Source organism: Pangasianodon hypophthalmus, chromosome 15 (genome assembly GCF_027358585.1).
Source record: "Pangasianodon hypophthalmus isolate fPanHyp1 chromosome 15, fPanHyp1.pri, whole genome shotgun sequence".
In the NCBI taxonomy this organism is placed as follows: Eukaryota; Metazoa; Chordata; class Actinopteri; order Siluriformes; family Pangasiidae; genus Pangasianodon; species Pangasianodon hypophthalmus.
In genome coordinates, this window is record NC_069724.1 from 22,290,519 (window position 1) to 22,313,384 (window position 22,866).

General features: G+C 37.1%; 1 protein-coding gene across 14 annotated transcripts in view; it reads left to right on the forward strand.

The window, feature by feature from the left end:
- Nucleotides 1–7,123: 7,123 nt before the first annotated feature.
- grin1a (glutamate receptor, ionotropic, N-methyl D-aspartate 1a) overlaps nucleotides 7,124–22,866 on the forward strand; it is a 34,105-nt gene continuing 18,362 nt past the window's right edge. For 7 of the 14 annotated variants that reach the window (XM_026928967.3, XM_053240354.1, XM_026928969.3 and 4 more), the window contains exons 1-7: nucleotides 7,125–7,799; nucleotides 13,069–13,203; nucleotides 14,669–14,845; nucleotides 19,239–19,301; nucleotides 20,048–20,145; nucleotides 21,812–21,933; nucleotides 22,574–22,748. In XM_026928967.3, the coding sequence (XP_026784768.1) occupies nucleotides 7,551–7,799; nucleotides 13,069–13,203; nucleotides 14,669–14,845; nucleotides 19,239–19,301; nucleotides 20,048–20,145; nucleotides 21,812–21,933; nucleotides 22,574–22,748 (1,019 nt within the window). In that variant the 5' untranslated portion in view covers nucleotides 7,125–7,550. Of the gene's footprint in view, nucleotides 7,800–13,068; nucleotides 13,204–14,668; nucleotides 14,846–19,238; nucleotides 19,302–20,047; nucleotides 20,146–21,811; nucleotides 21,934–22,573; nucleotides 22,749–22,866 lie in introns of all 14 variants that reach the window. The other 7 variants (XM_026928968.3, XM_053240356.1, XM_026928976.3 and 4 more) reach the window with 3 other exon arrangements.

Consider the following 22,866-nt stretch of genomic DNA (forward strand, 5'->3'; position numbering starts at 1 on the left):
TTCAGCTGTCAGTTTGGAAAAAAAATAAAGGAGGACATATGCACAATAGAGTACAATGATTTATTTGTGTCTAGTTCTTGATTTGATAACATTTTTGTTCTGGTGTGAAGTATTCCTCTCTGCCTCTCAGCGTCCTAGTTTTTGGAGGAACAGATTTGACATAATTTATAACCATAGCAACCCTCAGAAGTTGGTGCACAGCCACAACAATTCAGTGGACTTGACTCATGCTGAAATTTCATTTTTCCCTTTGCGACTATGTGATCCCACTTTCTGATCTGAGAAATTATTTGGTTTCAAACAACAGTTCTGCAAGAACACATGGCACATTTTTTTAAATTGTATTTATTTCTTTATTTTGATTTGAAATATTTATCCCTTATTAAACATGCTTATGGACAGTCATTTAAAGGCTGTTTTTAGGAAAATAAAAACCACTTGAGACAGTTACTGTAATTTATCTTAATCATTAACATTAACATTATTCTGAGTTCTGGTCCACTCTAGACTATTTCCCATCTCAGAGTAATGTTTCTGGTAAATTTTCATAAACTTTCTACTCAAATTAAGTGAAAAATATTTTTTGGTTCAGACCTTTTCTTTTTCTTTCTTTCTTTCTTTCTTTTTTTTTTTTTTGCTTTTTTTAATTGATATTTTCTAAAACTCAGAAATCAGCTGCATCATGCAACATTCCTAGATTGTGTAAATTAGGTACTTTTTTGGTCAAGAATATTGCTATATTTTGCTCAAATTTTTTCAACCTGAATGTTTATAAACACCCTGGAAGATTTTTTTTAAAAATGATTAATTCAGGTATAATGTTTATCCTAATTTTTTACTCAGTGTATTCTTACACATTTACTTTTTAACATAAGTAATATTTAGAAAAAAATCACAATTCATATGACATGCAATTTATACATACATATAAAAGTATCTGGATATTTTTAAATAATTTAAGCATGAAAAGCTTCAATTTGGACGTCTGCTGTACATTAAGACTTTACTCAACACAGACGCGGGTCAGTTTTACTTTCTGGCACAATAACAGGCAAAACTGACTCAAAGTCATTAATAATAAACTGACCATCTGTGCACTACTTCCTGAGAAATGTGCTTTTCTTTAAGGTCTTTAAAAGCTGAAAAGTAGTGCATGTGTGGGAGTGGGAATTAAAAAAAAAAATGCTTCCCTCGTACTATTCAGTTTGATTTTTAGAGACACATCCTGTGAGGTCATTTCATTTCGTTTCACAGCCATCTCTTGCTCTCCTTCTTCTCTCCTTTATCTCCTCTCTGCAGTAGGCGAAATCAGCACAGGGAAAGAGGTGTGTCAGCCTTCTCCCATAGGATGCCTTTACCATTCTTTACACTTGTGGGTGGTAGAGTGTATGTATCTGTGTGTGTGTGTGTGTGTGTGTGCGTGTGTGTGTTCTTTGGCAGGAGCATCATTATGTAACTGCTGCAGTGCAGCTTGGCCCAGCTGTATTGATGTGTCAAGCGGTGGGAGGAACGCGAAGGTCTTATCGCTTGCCCAGTAAGAGCGATCCATTCTGAGTGATCTCAACACTTAAGAGCGAGGGAACACACTTCAGCGCTTTCACACACTAAACCACTTATTCTTAATGCATACCTGGATTATTCAGCTACAAAATGACCTGGCATTCTGAGATTTTTTTTCTTTCCCATAGCGGTCCAATATTAACCACCACTTTTAAATGCACGGGCGTACTCCATAAACTTTGTGCGGCTATAAATAAAGTGGTCCCATGTGGTGCACTGGCCTAATACATTATTTAAAGTTCACAGCATAGCCTATCAAGATCAATTGCGACCCAATTCACAAATCCCCCATCGCTCTGATGCTGAAACACTCTGACATTCACAGTTAGACACTAGCTATCACGACAGGAGTCAGAAAACATTTTCTGTCTGAGAGGGAAATTCATTGACTATTGATTCAATTTCCATATCATATGGCATTTAAATAATTCAAACTCGTAATGAGCTCATTTATTGATCAATGCATTAATTTTAGCAAAGTTGTTTGCTTGCCTTATATACCACAGCACGGTTGAATTCTTGAATCTGATTGAGGAGAAATATTCATTTTCTTTAACAGCAGCTCTGAGAGTATTGCTGGCATGTATTTTCAATTCACAGGTTTATAATGATGTATTCGTTCTAACACGTTAACTCGTTCACAGGAACTTGTATGGCAGACAAACCACATAATCTAAGCCTAGTAATAAATGTTTATTGATAGATATTTATTTAGCATTTATGGAAGGAGTCTCGGGAGTCGGGAGTGTAATCTGTGGCTCAAAAAGGCAAGATGAGAGTGCATAACTTCAACCTTAGATTTATTAATTACAAGCTTGATAGGGAAGCTAGGGAAATCCAGAAATCCAAAATAAACAAAACCAGGAAGTATACAGAACTAACATACAATACCAAAGGCTCATACTTAATGAAACAAAGCACAATCAGACTTTGCAATAATTCATAGAAACAGCAGGGTATAAATTGGCAAACTATTCAAGAACTAACACGAAATAGGTGCACACAATCGGATAATATGCCTTTGACAAGACAGGGGGGCGGAGACATGATCATAACATAAACAAAAACTAAAGTGAGCACGTGGGGCTTGTCGCAATGGGACCTGTGATGCAAAGAGGGAATCAGTGACAAGAAGCCTTGCGAAAGTCAGTAAGCTTTCTGCAACAGGAAAGTCTTCAGGACAGAGTTTTTTGCTTTGTGATTTCTCAGCAACATGACAAGCTGCGTTTTTTTTTTTGTCTTATTAACTTCAAGAGAGAAAAAAGAATGGCTAGCTGCTATAGCTGCTATAACGTAAGTGAGGACAGGAACCAACTTGACGTTCCACAAACTTAAATGTAACTATAACCCAGACAAAAAGCACAACTAAATTATAACTGCAATTATTGGCATATCACTGTTGTATAAGAGGATTAAAACACTTTACATCAGGATGCATTGTGGATTACTTTCCTATAACAGCATGACCCATTGTGCTTTACATATATATATATATATATATATATATATATATATATATATATATATATATATATATATATGTTATAAATATTGAAATGTTTTTAGGCTTGAATAGCCTCCTGCACGGTGCACGAGTGCTACTTCATTTCATTAACACCCCGCGTTTACAAAATGCCTACATGAGAATACTTTGCAACTTCACACTCCAGGAGATAGCCTTGTTTCCTTGGCAACCATGATTTTTTTTCATCTCTCTTTTCTTCTTTATCATAAGCTATACACTTAGACCTGAGTACATGCTACTTTTATGAAAGGACTCTTTGTTTTACCCTTTAATATAGCCTTTGATATTAGTGTGCAGAAGAAATCTATTACAGCAGAAGGACTGCAGAGGTATAATGATAAAAAAAGAGCTTTGTACTCAATGTGTGTCTTTCTTTTTTTTTTTCTTCACAAAAAGCAATGCTTCAGAGAACATTAACGCTGAGGTTTTTTTTGCGGTCTAGATGCAGAAGATGTCTAAATGGGTCTCGGCTGGGTTTCTGCCTGATTGAAAATGTAGAAATATGGATGACTAGGTTACATAATTGAGCAGCTGTGCTTACAGGAATAATTCGGAAGCTCGTGGCTGGCAATTAGCTTCATGCAAATTGCATGCAAATTCATCACACACTTAATACACCTTAAACGACATCATTTGGTTGAGAAATGTCAGTAATTTACCTCATAAACTCGCAGAATAAGTTTGTATTTGAAATGACGAATGATGCGCTTCTTAGTTTAAGCTGTCTCCCAGTACATTTGTAGACTTTAATAAAGAGAAATGTGGTACAGAGTCAGAAACCACATTGACTGTCTAAGATTTGAGACATTTGAGAATATTAGCCAAGGAAAGTGTGATGATTTTGCTATGCAAGTTTGTACCGTGCTAATTGGTGGTCGTGGACATCTATTAATTGTATCTCCAAGTCAAAACTCTTGAAGCAAACCTTGAGTTTGAATCTATTCAAAGGTGTTGTGGACTCATTGGGCCACACACACTCTGTCCTACCCACTTTAGAGGAAAGAAGAGTGGAAGAAAATGGATTTGACAGGATTTTACAGGACACAAGACATCCTTTCTACATATTTTTACCTCCTCAGTTGGATGGTCGCTACTCATTACAGAACATTTGTACAATTTGTACACCTGTTGGGTCACACTAAGTCCTTTATGTCAAGTGATTTTATATTGGATCAATGATATTTTCTTGAAATTTTCTATTTACGTCTGTTCTTCTAATAATGTTATATGTATACTTATTAGAATTTTTATACTGCATTATATAGTGTCTGATATTTATTTAAACTGATATTTCCTAGGCTAGTTTTGGCTAGGTGTGTCTCATTGATGTACAAAACATCTTAATCACATTTCAATGAACAGAACTTTTAAAATATACAGTACTGTGAAAAGTCTTAAGCACATGCAAATAAATGCTGTAGAGCAAAAATGCCTTCAAAAATCATAAAATTAAACGGTTCTACATCTAAAAAAATACTATAAAGAGCAGTAAACAGTAATAAATGAAACAAAGTCAATATTTGGTGTGATGATCCTTCGCTTTAAAAAAAATAGTAGTCTCAGGTACAGTTTGTGCAGTTTTTTTAAGGAACTTAGCTGGTAAGTTTTTACTGAGCATCTTGCAGAACCAGCCACAGTTGCACTCGCTTCTTATTTCTGCAGCAAAACCCAGCAGCCTTCATTATGTTTTTTTGTCTGAAAAGTGTCTCTTATGGAATCTGCTGCTTTCTTTACTGACATACAAACATTTTTCTGTAACATTTCATTTTGTGCTGGAAAACTAATGTTTGGAATCTAAAATATTATTGTACTGAATCAATAATGTAAAAGTCATAAAATAAAAAATCTATAACAAAGTTTGTACTAAAAAAAATAGGGTGCCTAGACTTTTGCACAGTACTGTATATCTTAAGTAATCCTTTAAAAAGCAGCTCTCAGACTGACACTAACACATCCAGTGTTTATGCAAAACCAGTCTAGATCCCATCTGCTGCTTTGTCCCACTGATTTTTAGGAAACATGCACATTTTGTTCTTTCTTGGTTAAATTTTTAATAAAATATCTTCTAACATACAGCTCCTAACAAAGAGTCAGACTGAATCTGCACACTTTCCCTACAGTTTATTTCATTCCTCTTACGATTTCTGTTTTTTTTTATATACTCGTTTTGGTTTTGGCTCAGAAAATAATAATAATAATGAAATTCTAGATATTCTAGCTACGCCTCAGTGAAGTGTGATAATTCACAACGCCAACGCAGAAAGTAGAGGAGCCGCGGGGCGCGCATAGCAACACGTGCACGCGCACTAGGCTGGGACGAGCGGTTCAAAATTTTACTCACGCATTCCTTCTTCAGCAAGGACTTTCAAACGTTTATCATTACAGTGGTCAGTGTGACAACATTGGAGATGTTTTACTAGTCATAAGAAGACCTTCATCAGTGTGGATTTGGGGTAAAAGATTGTTGAAGATGAAAAAGATTTTGTTCCTGATTTAAAAAAAAAAAAAAAAAAATATATATATATATATATATATATATATATATATATATATATATATATATATATATATATATTTATATAATCATATTGCATGAAAAAGTTAAATGCAATACACAATCTTTTTTCTTCAGTGAAAAACAATCAGCAGAGTATTTCCTCCCAGAAAATGACGTTTTCGAGTCCCTCTCCGAGGCCATCTTAGGGATGTAATTGGACACTGATTGCATTTCAGTGTAGCACTACTGCAGTGCGCTGAGGAAAGCAAAATGAGACGCAATACAAGGAATTACATTTACGTCTGATGCAATTAAAATCTGTGTTTAATTCATTGATCCTTTTCTAGCTTTGCCGTACGTTTTGCGTAATCCTACGCCATCCTCTTATTGGAGGATTTTAGACGAGCATCATAGTAGTGGCCACACTCTGAGATTTTACTAAAAATTTATCTGTCATTGACAAAACATTGTTGTTAGCCATCTTTGGTCATGATGGCACTGAATACACTGCACGTGAGCATCACATTATGTGTTCTAAGACCACTGATCCCAAGTCATAACCAAAGAAGTCCAAGAAAACAGCAAAACCAAGCTGAAAATCATACAGCATAGAGATGGTCTTTTGACAATTTGTCTTTGCCTTATCAAAGTGTCCTATACCACACACATTGTAGGTCTTCAGAAAACAATGCTACGAGTATTGTGCGCTAATCACTGGGAAAGTTCCAAACGTTATTTGGTTGTCATCACCAGGATTTAATGTCAGGAGCTGAGGAAGTATACTAAATAAATACGCTGCGATTAAATTGATAAGCCTGGTGTGTTCATGCATTTTGGGAGGACGCAAAACACAAGTAAGAGAGGTGATGCCATGAATTTGTTTTTTTAAAGATTTAAGATATAATCTTCTGTCGCCATAGAACACCTTTATGACAGTTCCACTGAGATTGATTAAAATATGATGCTAGTAATAAGGAGGAAACGAGGTTTAATCTTATAAAACCAGATCTGGAATTCTTTTCCTCCTGCAGTAAACCTCCCGTACTTTATCTCAAGATTGTTCTGCTCTAATAGAGTCTAGTTTTTAAGCAGAACCTGGAAAGATGCATGATTCCCATTGGTTAATCTTTGTTTCTCCCAATAGTAGCTAGTAGCCAATAAAATAAGCTTAAAGCGACGATAAGGGCTGCGTTTATTTGTTATCCGGGGAGGTTGAAATTGTAATGATGATGCCGTTGACCGTTTATGAACATCATTACAGCGCAAACATGTTATTTGACATTGAATAAAGTTTTTGTACAGTAGTTGCACTATAATAATGTTTATACAAGGCGTACAGTATATACTGAGCTGCACTGTATGTGTGTTATGCTAACCATCCACAAATAAGTATTCGGAACTGGTAGCTAAATATTTTAGGTGGTGATCAAACCTAAAATCCAGCCCCCTGGTTACGCCATTGGTTGTCAAGATGCATACATAGATGTCCATGTGTAGAAAGGGAAAGAAAGGAGTGGCAAAATTATGTACCGGTTAGCCCAGCATAGCAGGCCAGCTGTCAGCAGCACCGCGGACAGCAGCTCGGGTCGCTCGCGCCGCGCCGCATCGCCTCTCACAGCGGACACGCAGCCTCCAGACAGCGCATCACGCATTCATTTTCTTCCTGCAGGAAATAAGGCGTGAAATAACATGCCTTTTGCCTGGGTGAGCCGGAAAGCCCGGATGATGGGAAGGAGGTGAAGCAAAAGGCTGCTCTGCATGATAAAGGTAGCTTCAATGAAGCAAAGCAGCTCTACCCGTGTAGCTGTTACGCGCAGACGCAAACGGAGCGTCGGACCAGTGAGCGTGTGCATTCCGCCGCAGTGAGCATGAAGCTCGCACCCGGGATCTTCCACCTCTGAACAGTGTCCACAGTGCTTTCCTGATCCATACAGCACTACCTGAGCAGGATAGCAGGTTCTTGGCACCATGCGCTTCTTTGTGCTCTTTATTCTGCTCTCCTGCTCCTGCGCTCTGGGAAGCTGCGAGACGAAAATCGTGAACATCGGCGCGGTGCTGAGCCAAAAGCGCTACGAGCAGGTGTTTAAGGATGCGGTGAACCAGGCCAGCATGGTGTACGGCAGAGACAGGTTTAAACTCAACGCCATCTCCGTCACGCACAAAGCCAACGCTATTCAGATGGCGCTGTCCGTGTGTGAGGACCTCATCTCCAGCCAGGTAGGTGCTGCTGCTGGGCTCCGGCTCTTTCCCAGCTGTTTCCCCCTCATTTATTCTCCCTGACTGAAAGATAGGGAATACATGCGCACGGCATTGTGGGATAAAGAGAGCAAAGAACTGGACTAGTGGTGAAGAAAACTTTTAACTTCATGCAAATGACCAGAAGTGATCATTTAATTCTGAAGCAATGATGCAGCTGATGGAGTGTAAAGAATGCAGTTCATTTCCTCTCAGCTGATGGATGGAGAATTTCATGGATGAAAAATTACACAAAAAAAAGGTTTAATCAATTAAGAATTCTCAAGGGAAGCCCTTAATGGAGGCTAAGAAACATTTTTTTTCTAAGAATCATTTATAATATATAAAATGATAAAATAATGTACCACATACACTATGTGACATATGGTTTTTAGTAAAAAAAAAAAAAGAAAGAAAGAAAGAAAGAACTACATTAGATTCTTTAGATTACTTAAAATTACATGTTTTCTAAATTTGGATGCATATTTTTTTGAAATACTTATTTAAAATTAATAAAATTAAATGAACTACCTGTGGAAAGATACTTTACATCAAAGATATCAGTAGAATTAAAAAAAAAAGAAATCCAGAGTGTTCATAAACATGTTTAATTCATTTGTTAACATTCAAGTCTAAAATATTTAACTTTGATAACCAGAATTACAAAATACAGCAATATTCTTATTGACTGTTGCATCATGCAATTGATTTTGGAGGTAAAAAAAAAGTCTTCACTGAAAAACTAGCTTTAAATTTAAAATCTTCAGTAAAAAATCATTTAATACTCAATTTGGACTTTTTGTGCAGAAGGTTTGGACAGATAGACGGGAGACTTTGCATCGAGGACAGCAAATAGTCTAGAACAAAATCAGAAATATCATTTATGCTAAATTACAATAACAGCCCTGAGTGATTTGGAGGTTATTTCTATTTTCTTATATTTTTTCCCCCTAAAAACAGCTATTAATGTGACACTATGAATGAAAGGATTAAAAATATATGAAAAAATATATAAATAAAAATAAATATATATTATATTTTGTGCTTAAAGTACATTACTGGATTTTTTAAATTAATTAAGCAAATGAAATGTAAATGTAATTCATGAAAATTACACTCTCAGAAATATGTTTTAAGGGGGGGGGAGTACTGTTAGGACACAAAATGTATCTAATGTATCCAGTATCTAAGAATATGCCAATCTAGACATGTATATATATAATCTGAATATAAAAACACCTTTTGAACATAAAAACACACCTTGGATGCACTGAAAGAGAATGTTTTAGCAGATTTTTAGTGAATATTTTAGTGATTGTGGCATTTATTTCTATCTGGCTAGATCACTTCTTCTGGCTGGAAGTGATATCTACAATAATATCACTATTTTACTACCAGGTTCATTTACACAGAAAGGCTCCTAAGCAGTGAGTCAGATAGTGATTCATAAAAGAACAAGAGTGAGGAAATGTGGGCTAAATGAAACGAAAGGTCAGGATGTGCTTGTTTTTTGCTCGTGTTTGCTGAAGTCAAAGCATTTTATTAAGAGCCTGGGAGATTAGTGAGTGTTTATATTGATCAGTGTACCAGTCAAACTGATCAGCACATGACCCTCAGGTCAAGTGACACAGCGCTTTATGGTGATGCTCTCAAAGCTCACACACTGTGTATGCATGTTTGTGTGTGTGGGTGGGTGTATGCATGTGTGTATAAAAGCAAAAAGAGATACATACATATTTGGGTATTCATACACATGTGCTACATTTTAAAGAGATATTCTGACTGTATCTGATCTTAAAGCACAATAAGTGCAGCTGTGCAAGCCTATAATGACATAAATAAATGTCTACAATAGGGAAAAACAAAACACACATTCATATATATATATATATATATATATATTTTACTTATAACCTCATAAATTCTCAGGATTCATACCTTTCCCTGTCACTGATATGGTGCCCTCAACTGAATGCCCTCAAGTGTATCTCAAGTGTGTCTTTTATCTAGAAAGTTGCATATATTGTACCTTTAAATCTTTAAAGAATAATTACAGTCAAATACCCTGAATCTTTTCGAAAGGTACATTGTATCCAAGGGTATCACCCCAGAGACAAGAAACATTCATTTTCTGAGAAACAAAAAGGTGACTCTCATATCTACATCCATTTCCTCTTTCCTTTACTACAGTAACAGAATCATTAATTGTAGTAAATGAATAACAGTTTTCAAGATGAATAAATGAATATTAAGTTAATGGGTCAAGATTTAAAAGCAATCTAATGACATTCAGAAATGTGGCATTTCCGGAAGTGCAAGAAAGTCAAAAAAGTGGCACTATGGATGTGAAGGATTCTATTTCTCGCTCCACCATCGATCAGAGTGATCAAAGATGATGTGCCTGGCTTCATGTGTCTCAGAGGAATGATATGTTAGACCTCACCCTAGCCCAGAGGTTCTCAAACTGTTTTTAGCCAGGGACATTAGAGAACATATAAGTTCTGAATTGACTTTGGCGCTTGGACCCCTAAATATAAGAACTTTGATAAGCTGGGTTGTGATTTCCACCACTGTAACTGAATAAAAAAGTTCACAGACCACCTGGCTATGCTCATGGACCCCTCTGTGTCTCTGGACCCCACCTTTAGAACCACTGCCCTAGCTGATTGGTAGCTACAATAGCAAAGAACTAGCTAGGGGGTGGGAATGGACTAAAACTGGGAGAAAAATAGGATAAAAACAAACAAAAACAAAATCTTGACTTGCATAAAGCATCACACATCATGTCTCACTGCACGGAGGACACCAGATCTATTTACTGTGGCTTGTGTTTTTTAACCCGGAGGCAGTATGTTGATTACGGTCAATGTTTGTTCGTGACTGGGTGCAGTCCAGAGTCAGCATTAACTGTGATAACTCTGAAAAGAAATGTGTGTTTCTGTAGCACGCTGTCTGCCTGTAGGGGATTTGGAGCTTCCTGTGGTAAGAACACAGCTGTTACGAAATCAGCTAGGTGTAAAATTAATGGAACGTATGTGTTACAAACTGTTATATAAGAATGATTGTCACAGCTAGTTAAACTCGAGTGGAACTCTAGAGAGGAGTAAAGAGCATGGCCTCGATATCACAAGCTCTTGAAAATATTAAGCTGTGAAGATGAATGCGAATGAATGTGATATTAAACATTTAATTCCAGAATAAATACATTGGTATCAGTTCTTTTACTGAATAATACTTTGGAAGTATTTTAATGATTGTTAGAATGACTAAAAGTTGTAAGAGTAAAGAATAAAACGCTTGGGCGTTTGCCGTAATAGGAAAATAATCAGCGATGAAGTAACGTGATGCGGCCTGACGTGAACTGATGTCACTTTTAACACTCTCTGCTTGATTATTTTCCAATAACAGCACATTACAAAGTATTTTATTCCTCTTATACTACAGGAATTTGTTAACAAATGCAATTTTTAATTTATTAAAAATGTATTATTACATGACGTCATACTTTTTATCCATTTATAGTTACATTTTTAATGTTGTGGAACATCCAGAAAAACAAGTTGGTTCCATCCTTTATTTTCTCTCTCTGGAAGTTAATAAGATTAAAAAGCTTGTAGAAGCTTGTCATGTTAGTGAAAAAAAAACAGACAGTGCAAAGTTCTCTGTCCTTAAAACTTTTATATGGTGGAAAACTTTAGTAAGGTGGTACAAAATGCTGACACCTTTCATAAATGTTAACAAACACGTCCATGTTTAAGTTTAACAAAGAAAATGTATCAACGATTATATGTTTTCTTTGTTAATTCACAACAGGAAATTGTTTTTTTATTATTAGCCTTAGATTATTTGGAATTTCTGCTATACAAGTGCATGAGTTGTTACTATAGAAACAGAAACATATTAGAATGACCAATCCGATTCGTGAATTCTACATGGCTTTGTTATAAATGCTCGTAAATGCTGGGCAATATATTTTTGCATTTTGAATCTTTTCTTGCATTTAAAGTCAGATCCATTCAAAGAAAATATCAAAAACAATTATTTACCCAAAAGCAATGTAGCAAAAATGTAATAAAATGGTATCACTGGACACACAGAGACTGAGTGTTGCAGTGAGCTGACAATCTCTGGGGAGTGAGGAGTAGCACTGCATCATTAAAAGTCTGCTTGCACTAAATTAAATTAAGAGCACTTTAAGCACTCATAATGGTTGATGCCATTTAAAAAGTGCTGAAATCATGCTTTCTGAGCTGGCAGGCTGTATAGAAAAATACACAGTAATTCCTTAGTGTCCAAAACCCCATTCTTCTTCTCTTTCAAAATTAGAATGCATTCATTTACTCTTTCCCTATTCTCGGTAATTTCTGTAACATACCATACATGGCTTCCAGTTATGCTAACTTCACCATATATCTTCTTTATATTTTCAAAATCTTTCATTTTTTACCATTTCACCACTGTGCATCGATCTGAGGGAAGGATGGTTCGTGGCAGATGGTACAAAAGAGATGCCTGAGAGCATGTTGGATGGAAAAACCTCATTTGAGGCCCAACCATACAGCTTGTCAAGATACAGAGCCATTATGGCTACTCGCACAATCCAAAAAACCCACGTCTCTTCCTGTTGTTTTTGCACCATATTTTCACTGATTATGGCCTTATTGTGAGCAGCTGGGGCCCCTTTGAAACAAATGTTGCCAGAGCAGTATGTCTGTCATGCAAAAATGATTAGTTGGATAAGCATTGTTGAACCGTTGAGGGATTTTTATGTCGTATCATTTGCCAAGACAAATTTCACACACTTTGATGAGACGTTCATTTATGTTAAAGCAGGACAGGGCCAGCTGGTATAAAATGTTCTAGCAGGGATAAACCTGAACTCTCTTTCAAGGAACAAAACACAAATAGTGTCGTCTATCTATCTTTCTATAAATTGTGCATGCAATTTTTTTTATTTTTTTTTTGCCTATGATGAGACCCCATGCTATAAGTCTCACCCATACTGGTTTCATAATAATAACACTGAGTTACTGATAGGTAGTAGAATTTTAGCCCTCATACTCAATATTGTAACCAGCCCTCACTGCCTCACTGGATAGAAAACCTGAACATTTTATACCACTCCAAAATCTCAGGTGTCACTTAAACAGATATATCTAGGTCGACTATTTTTGTTTTTGCTCCTACTTTCTCATGTCTAGGAAAAAATCTCTATGCTGGTGTTCTCTATTTTTTCTCAAACTGTCTACAGGTCTATGCGATTTTGGTGAGCCACCCTCCACAGTCCAGTGACCACCTCACCCCTACACCAGTCTCCTATACCGCAGGCTTCTACCGTATCCCTGTAGTCGGCCTCACAACCAGGATGTCCATCTACTCCGATAAGGTTGGTGTTGCTGCATTTGGGTCAATTTGAATAGATTAAAAAAAAATGGACTTGTTTAACCTGACCTATTCAGTTTTAATATATTTTAATAGTATTTTTAAAAGATACAGCAATAATATTGCATTTAATAAGTGAATATTATGTGCGAAAATTACTCAGACTTTAAGGGGTAAATATGTACTACATCTATGAGAATTTGATCTTAATATTCAAACTTGGACACAATATTTTTTTTAATTATTTATTTTCACATAAGTGAAACTTTGATATTACTCTTTACTACTACGTTATTCTTAGCATTAAATATTGCCATACCTAGATATTTTACTTATTGTGGTAAATACTGTTGTATTGTAAAATCCAGTAAGCTCAGAAATCTTTTGTAATTACTGTTTTTTTTTTATGAATTTTAATTGTTCAAATATTCTACTTTTAGCTTATAGTTATTTCTTTACTGGATGAAGTGTATTTCATTATTGTGAAATATACAGTATATTTTCATGAAACTATGCCACTAAGATTAATTTGTATGTGTATTGTGAGTTTTTTCCTTAATTTGATGAATTTGCGAACCTCTATTCCAAATGACCTTTTTACACTCGAGAACTTTATTTCTTGCTTAATATGTAACATTTTCTTTAAACACCTTAATGAGAACAAAGAAGAGTGATGTCATATTATATTTATACATGTTCATATATATAAAAATCAAACAAACAAAAAAAAAAACACTTATTATAAACATACTATTCTTTCAATTTGGACCAAAACAGTTGAGCTATATATGAAACTAACAAACAAATAAAACAGGAAATATGTTTTTTGGCCTTGTATGTAAGCATGTGATGAGAGGTCCATTTTCATCAGTAATTTGTGGAAAATATTTCATAATTGTACTATATTGTTGTAACAAGAAAGCGCTCAGACACGGCACTAACATTTTTAAAAATAAAACAATGGTTAACAAAAAAAAAAGAAAAAAATAACTCTGAAACAAGGAAGGTATTACTAAGGTAGCAAACTACAACTGAAAACCCAGAAGTAACTGAACTCAAACCAACGTACACTAGGTAAACAGCGAACTGGATTAACCATATAAAACTGGGAATAATATAAAGGAAATCGAACAAACAACTAGTCAGAATAGAGACACGGGAAATATCTTGGAATGACAGCACAGAAGCACATATGGAAGCTCAATGCGATGACAGACACCTGACTGGATCTTTTAAACAATGATTGATGAGCTGGAAATAAGCATCAGGTGTTAGTACTCAGGCGAATTGTGTGTTGCTGAGGGCGGGGCTGTAACACAGGCATGCTGGAAGTTTATTACAGTTGTGATAATTGTAATCATTTGTCTTACTGTGCTTAGGTTTAGGAGGATTATATCTAAATGTTACATTTAAATGGTCACTAATTACATTTTCTCCTCTCTGCCTCCATTTTGTTTTCTCCTCCTCAGAGTATCCATCTTTCCTTCCTGCGCACTGTGCCGCCTTACTCACACCAGGCGCACGTGTGGTTCGACATGATGCGTGAGTTCCGCTGGAACCACATCATCCTGATCGTCAGCGACGACCATGAAGGTCGAGCCGCACAGAAGAGACTCGAGACCCTTCTGGAGGAGAGGGAGACCAAGGTGAGCTGTCCTTGGATGTCTGTAACTTGAGTGTATGAGCGTGTGGGTGTGTAACATGTACATTTAACAATCTCAGAGGTCTTCTATGTATGTAACTGTTTGCTTTTCTGTTGCGTGAAAAACATCTCGCTCATGTCATTTTGTAAATGTTGGCTAAAGCCAGAGGCATCTACAGCGTCTAATGTGGTCTAATCTAGTTGAAGTTTTGTGCATTTCTTACTCATCTCACATTGCTTTTTGCCATAGTCTAAATCTCCTGAATCGCTCCACGGCAGGAGCGAAATGAAAATCTTAACCTGGGGCTTTAAAAAGCATCACTGGCTTATGAATGAAGCTTATGTTTAATAGGCTGTTGCATCTCTGTACTCTCAAAGCATTAAAATTCTAAATCAGTCAGCAGTTTTACATCAGCATCCAGCAGTGTGTGTTTGGTTGATTGCTGTTTGATTTATTAAAGTAATGACGTCTGTATTATAATGGCGACGAACTTTTTAAGGGCTCTCATGCTAAATCACGATCCCCAATTGACATCTGTGCTATAGTAATTACTGTTGCCCTCTTTGCAGATAGAGAACATTATTAATATCTAGACTATTTCAGTGTAGTTGCAATTAAGCTTTAGAACAGCTGGGAATTGAGGGCTTTTTTGTGTTACTGGTTTCACACTAATGCTCCCTTGTGTAGATTATAGTCGATTGGGCTGAAATTGTTCTTAGACTGCTAATATAACTGCACTCATAAAATATGCATTGAATTCTGTAGCGGTCTATTAATGAAAAATGATTTTCCAGAGTTATGCTATATGAGCCAATTAATTATGTTTCCTGCTGGCTTAATACAAAATGAATATGAAGTACTTTATATTATCTGGCATAATTATGGATGTGTTGAAGAGAGATTGATTTGGATTATTTGTAGAAAGGGGCTCAATTCTTGCATAAGCCCTGTTAATAATCAGCTTCTTTGCAAATCTCGGTTAAAATTAAAGATGTCATACATTTCTGTTGATACTGTGGTAAGTGAGAAACATGATAGTGATACTTGGTAAAGGAATTAGGCATTTTTCTCATGATTCTTGGCTTCCAGTTCTCTCATGATTGACTTAATTCCATGATTGTTCTATTTGTATGGCAGAAACCCTGATCAAAATACAGTATATGGCCGAAAGTATGCGAACACCCGTCCATCACAGCCTTTGTGCTTTCTGAACATCTACTTCCAGATTTTAGTCCACCTTTGCTGTTATATATAACTTCCATTCTTCTGGGAAGGCTTTCCACTACATTTTGGAGCGTGGCTGTGGGGATTTATGATCATTTAGCTACAAGAGCATTAGTGAGGTCGGGCACTGACGTTGGGTGAGGAGGCCTGTAGTACAGTTGGCGTTCCAGTTCATCCCAAAGGTGTAAAGTGGGCTTGAGGTCAGCGCTTTGTGCAGGACACTCGAGTTCTTCCACTCCAAACTTGGCAAACCATGTCTCCATGGAGCTCGCTTTGTGCACAGGGGCAATGTCATGCTGGAACATGTCTGGATCTCTTAGTTCCAGTGAAGGGAAACTGTAATGCTACAGCATACAGAGACATTCTATACAACTGTGTTCTTCCATATTCGTGGCAACAGTTTGGGGAAGAACCACATATGGGTGTGATGGTCAGGTGTCTACAAAATTTTGGCCATATAGTGTACATTAGGGGGTTCTTTTATGAACCACAAGCATTTTTAATAAAATTCTAAAATAAAAAGGAAGTGTGAGGAAAACAAAGTTTGAGGATCCATGTGCAGAAAGTTTTAATCATAATCCAGAACACTGAAACAAGTCCAAAAATCCAAATAGCAAGGGCAGTAGTCAAAGCAAAGTGTCATATACAGTAAAGACAACACAAAGAAACATGACTCAGAACTCATACTAAACACAAGGTATGGGCAAGGATTTGCAAGTTAATGCAAATTTTAATAAAAGTTCATTTCGATGAACAGCCAGGAAGCTTATATTGGAAGCAACCAGGAAGTGACTCAGAAATGCATGTGACTAGCAGAGAACTCCAAAGAGTGTGACCTCTGCTGGTGTGGAACTGTTTTTCCTTATTATGCATGCAGGGGTGACCTTATTTATCAAAGCAGAAGCTGTAATAATCAATTTCCTTATAGAATTATTTGCATATTTGTTTTCCTTTAAACCATATAATGTTATTTTTACGATTGCTATAAAAAAATGTGAACATGTTCCCTGCAGTGAACTATTTTCAGCTGATATGTACCAAAGTGTCAGATACAGCAAGGTAAAAATAACATGTATCCCTACTAACACTGTGGAGAAAAATATAGGTGCTGAGACAGGAGACCCTAACAGATTGATATTATGGTGATTTAGAGTAACCTCATGCATAAGGCACAAAATTATAAAAGACCTGCTTTTAGAACCAGAAGCAAAATCAGAACCACAATGAAAATCAGAATTAGGCCCATAATCAGGCTGAGCTCAGATATATATATAGTGCAGAACTGTATGTTCCTGTGCTACAAGAGTTTATTTATACCACTGCAGAATAGTCCTGTACCGTCCGAGCATGGCTAAGGCTCCCCTGAGGCTGTTGCCCTCAAAAAATCACAAGATGAGAAGAATGCAATATGCCGCAGCAAAAAAAGCAGCTGTTCCTACTGCAGTATCTCCATCTCTATTCATAAAGCCAGCCAACAATTTAGGTTAGCAGAATGGTTCTAGGACCTTTTGCTTCTCAGAACATTCAAATATTTTGAGCTAATATCTATTAACATTCCTATAAAGCTACTATGACATTTTTAGTACCATGAACTGCATTCTTCCTTTTTGAGCTGCATTTCTCCTTTTTTTGTAAAGGGAAGGCAAACACTGAAAACACTGTGGCTAAGCAGTTGGCTAACTATAAGCTAGCTAACAATTTGAGGCTAATGATTCAGCTAGCTACATAGCCATAAATTATTTTATATGGACAATGAAAGACATAATGACAGTGGAACCAAGGCAAACCTATCAAAAATATCAACACTTTCCACAAGATAGTTTGGTAAAGTACTAAGAAAATACTCTGTATGTATAAACTCGGCTAACATTCACAGTAATTACACTTAGCATCAACCACAAACAGGATTTCCATGTTTTTTCCCCCTTCTTTTAACAAGATTTCAACATAAAGCTATCAGAAAACTTCCAAAACTGTGAATACCACACAAGTGGGCCAATCATATTAAATCTTCTTGTAAACAAGACCCCATTTGAATGTAGGATATGGTGCATCTGTAGTTTCACACTTCCTCCCACTTCCTAGTTCTTGTTACTAACTCTAGTAGCTTTTAGCCTACTTCCCTAGTAGTTCCCTGCTACTTTCTTTTTTTAGTTCCCTAGACATCCTACTTCCTAGCTCTGGTTCCCTTGTTCTTATAGATCTTAGCTATTTTCCAATTCCTCCAAATTTTAGCCTAGTAGTCCTAGTTTTATAAAACTACACTGTTCATATATGTGGTGGTCAGAGAAAACCCATTGGATGTCACTGTGTCTGAATTCTGTGTTCTTCACCAAAATTGTCTTGTAACATAATATGACACTTAAACTTAAATACTTAAAAAAACCATAAATATATTTCACCAAAATTAAGTGGATATGTTTTATAATTCTAGACTATCTTCATTCTCAGAAGAAAATAGTACTTAAATGTACTTTTCCTTGGTTTTCAGGCGGCAACCTTAATGATACACCTTTTGTACCATTAGCATGTATATTTTCCCTATATATTTTAGAAAGGCATGTAAGGTACCATTAAGGTTTTCTCTAAAAAACTAATTTGGTACCTAAAAATCATTTTCGAAGGTGTACTATATCCACATTTCCAGGTGAAAGATATGTATTAAAGGTACAAAAAAGTTTTTGTACCTCCCCAGTTTATCAAACGCAGTAGTAAAAACCTAAAGATGTGTAAAACCTTGCTAGCTAAGTGCGATTTCCTCACACAGTGAATTCAGTTTGTGATCAGATACTGGTTATCTGATTGTCCACAATGCTCCTGTTCTGTAGTCATAATGCATCTTTAAATGCAATTTTCACTTTTCCTTTTCACATTTGGGGGTATCCAGACTTTAAAATGCTTTACTTGTGCTGGCATGAAGCTGAGATTTCATCCATCACTTTCTTAATTTATGAAGAATACCACCATTTTTTTCCCTAAAGACATAAATTTTGTTGGCATTTTAGAGGTCAGTGATGAATTAGAGCAGTCTCTGATGCTTTTGAAAGCCCTGGTGTTAGGACTTCCAATTTGGAGCAGGAAAATTTGTTAGATGCTTTATTGCCCATCATTTTCAACTGTTTATAATATTCTTCTGTGTCTGCATATTTTCTCTGTGCACATTACTCATCAGAATAAAAAAAGGAACTATGAAAACCTCGACCAACTGTCCTATGACAACAAGCGAGGACCTAAGGTATACTTGCATGGTCAATGCACGCCGCCCACCAACTTAAACGTTGCAACTAGAATCTGGCCAATCAGCCATCGGCCAACCCAGAAATGCCCTTATCTTGGTAGCACGTGTTTCTTTTTACATCGAGACTTTCTTTTTTTGGTACCCTTATGATTTAAATGACGAATGGACTTGTTTTGAACGATTATGATTTTCGGTTTTCAAGAAAATAAAAAAGAGAGAAAAGTAAACACGCTCCGCTTCTGTCATTCTCATTTTTTCCTTTCAAATAAAGGAATGCATGATTCAGATCAAACAGAAAAAAGCTCCTTTGTTCCTTTGTTTAGATGCGGTAGTGTGGGACACGTCACATTCCCAGATACTACTTCCTCCCTTTTGCGCAGCACCTCCTAGTTTTTTTTTTTTTTTTCTTTGGGCAGATCAAGCCTCACCTCTCACACCCTTTCTCCCAGTTTCAGTTTCCGGTTGCATCGGCCTCTCTCCCCAAACCTCTAACATGCACGCCGTTCTCTGGAGCCTTGATAACCCTCAGCATTGCATGCAACTATACAGACGTTTCCCCCCTCTAGCTTTTTTTTTTTTAGTTTATCCAATTTTCCTTGGAGCGCTGTCATTTTTCCTCCTTTTTCAATCACACAAAAGCAAAGAAAATTCAACCAAAGCCGTGAAGAGAGGTAAAAGAGGCAGCATGGTCCTGGGGTGGGGAAGTGTCAATAGCTTTTACTGACTGTGTACCCCGATCCCAGGCAGAGAAAGTCCTCCAGTTCAACCAAGAGACTAACTTAACTGCCCTGCTGCTGGAGGCCAAGGAGCTGGAGGCTCGCGTGATCATTCTGTCCGCCAGGTGAGACATTGTTTACTACTCTGAAACATTACAAGCACTGCTGAGGATAAATCATGGTGTAGTAATGCATAATGAGGACCACTCTGTTATATTATATATGGTATATCTGGTATATCTGGTTCCTCATATAAGTTGGCATCATACATAATAAATGGTAAAATTATATTGTCCTGTGGAGCACCATTAAATCCATTACTAAAAAATGGAACTATGAAAAACAGTGAAACATGGTGGTGGTAGCATCGTTTTGACCATTACCTTGTTGATTCTCTGACTAATGATACTCTTACCTGGCCACTGACATTTGGTGGATGGTCTCCTCATCAGGCATAACATTAAAACCCCTTCAAGGTGATGCAAATAACATTGATTATCTTGTTACAATGGCACCTGCAAAGGGGTGGGATATATTAGCCAGCAAGTGAACAGTCAGTTCTTGAAGTTGATGTGTTGGAAGCAGGAAAACTGGGCAAGTGTAAGGATCTAACTGACTTTGGATTGGGCCAAATTGTGATGGCTAGATGACTGGGTCAGAGCATCTCATACCAAAAGTGGTCCAAGGAAGGATAACCAGTGAACCGGCAACAGTGTCATGGGCTCCAAAGGCTCACTGATGTGTGTGTGAAGGCTAGCCTGTCTGATCCGATCCCACAGAAGAGCTACTGTAGCACAAATTGATGAAAAAGTTAATGCTGGCTATAATAGAAAGATGTCAAAACACACAGTGCATTGCAGCTTGCTGCATATGGGGCTGCGTAGCTGCAGACCAGTCAGAGTGCCTATGCTGACCCCTGTCCACTGCTGAAAGTGTCTACAATGGGCACGTGAGCATCAGAACTGGACCAAGGAGCAATGGAAGAAGGTGGCCTGGTCTGATGAATCACATTTTCTTTTACATCATGTGAATGGCAGGGTGCATGTGCGTCGGGAACCTGGGGAAGTGATGGCACCAGGATGCACTGTGGGAAGCTGGCGGAGGCAGTATGATGCTCTGGGCAATGTTCTGATGGGAACCTTGGGTGTTGGTATTCATGTGGATGTTACTTTGACACGTACCACCTACCTAAACATTGTTGCAGACCAAGGACACCCCTTCATGGCCACGGTATTCCCTAATGGCAATAGCCAATTTCAGCAGGATAATGAGCCCTGCCACACTGCAGAAATTGTTCAGGAATGGTTTGAGAAACATGAAAAAATTCCCCAGATCTCAATCCAATCAAGCATCTGTGGGATGTGCTGGACATACAAGTGAGATCCATGGAGGCCCCACCCCTCAATTTACAGGACTTAAAGGATCTGCTGCTAATGTCTTGGATCCAGATACCACAGCATGCCTTCAGAGGTCTTGTGGAGTCCATACCTCGATGGGTCAGAGCTGTTTTGGCAGCACAAGGGGGACCTACACAATATTAGGCAGGTGGTTTTAATGTTATGGCTGATCAGTGTGTGTGCTGTGTGTATGTGTGTATATATATATGTGTGTGTGTGTGTGTGGTATATGTATATATATATCTTAAATCTTTTGAGGCACATTATTTTCATAACAGTAAAACACAGTAATGCTATAAACCTATTATAAAAATTGCTTATAGAGTTAGCTATATTTAGAAGAGGCTTTTAGAGTAGACTGAAAGGACTACGAATAATGTATGTTTGCCTGCAGTGAAGACGACGCTGCTGCCGTGTACAAGACTGCTCGGTTTCTCAACATGACTGGCTCTGGCTACGTGTGGCTAGTCGGAGAGCGGGAGATGTCTGGTAAAGCTCTGAGTGAAGCTCCTGATGGTACGTACGGGACGAGGAAGCTGAGCTATAGACACTGGAAAAGCAAATTTTTTCCCTGATGTCTCATTTTCAGCATATTTCATTAAATGTGTTGTGAGTAAATCTTATATGTTTAATGTTATATGTTTAAAAATCTTGATGGTAAATTACATCAATGTCAGTTAATTAAATTAATAGTTAATTTGAGATTAGTCTTGTAATAAGGTTTAAAGGAAGACAGATGTACAAAGAAAAGTCCAATTTTCTTCTCAAAATCATTGCATTTATCCAGGATTTCTTGTCTTTATTATATCAAGGGGTTCCCTTTTGTGATTTTGATGTAGCCTTAACCATATCCTGCGTATATTATTATCATTAATTCTAGCAGAGCTGAAGAATATTGAACTCTCTAGCAGGGGAAGAAAACAGCTCACAAAAAACAGTGTTTGTTGTGCATTTTGTGAGATATAAAGTCTCTGATGTTGAGTCTCAGGGCCACATAGTGTTAAGGTGTTTAAATATAAAATATAATATCTCCCAATGTTCACTTTTAGTTATTTTATACCACAGGGAGCTCAAGGTTTTGTTTTGTATATTAGTAGGATTATTAAAGTCAGGAGACAGCCAGCTCATTGGATTATTTTGATGCCGACACACACAGGATTAATTGGCCTTCAGCTCATTAACGGCAAGAACGAGTCAGCACACATCAGTGACGCAGTGGCGGTTGTGGCTCAGTCCATTCAGGAGCTTTTCGAGAAGGAGAACATCACTGAGCCGCCCCGGGGTTGTGTGGGCAACACCAACATCTGGAAGACTGGGCCACTCTTTAAAAGGTCAGGATGGTGTGCAGCTAGTAAGCAAGAGTGGAGAAAATTGTGTCTAATCCAGGAAGTGTCTTCTTGATGTACTCTGCATAAATTTGACTGTGTTTGCATAAATTTAATAATTTGT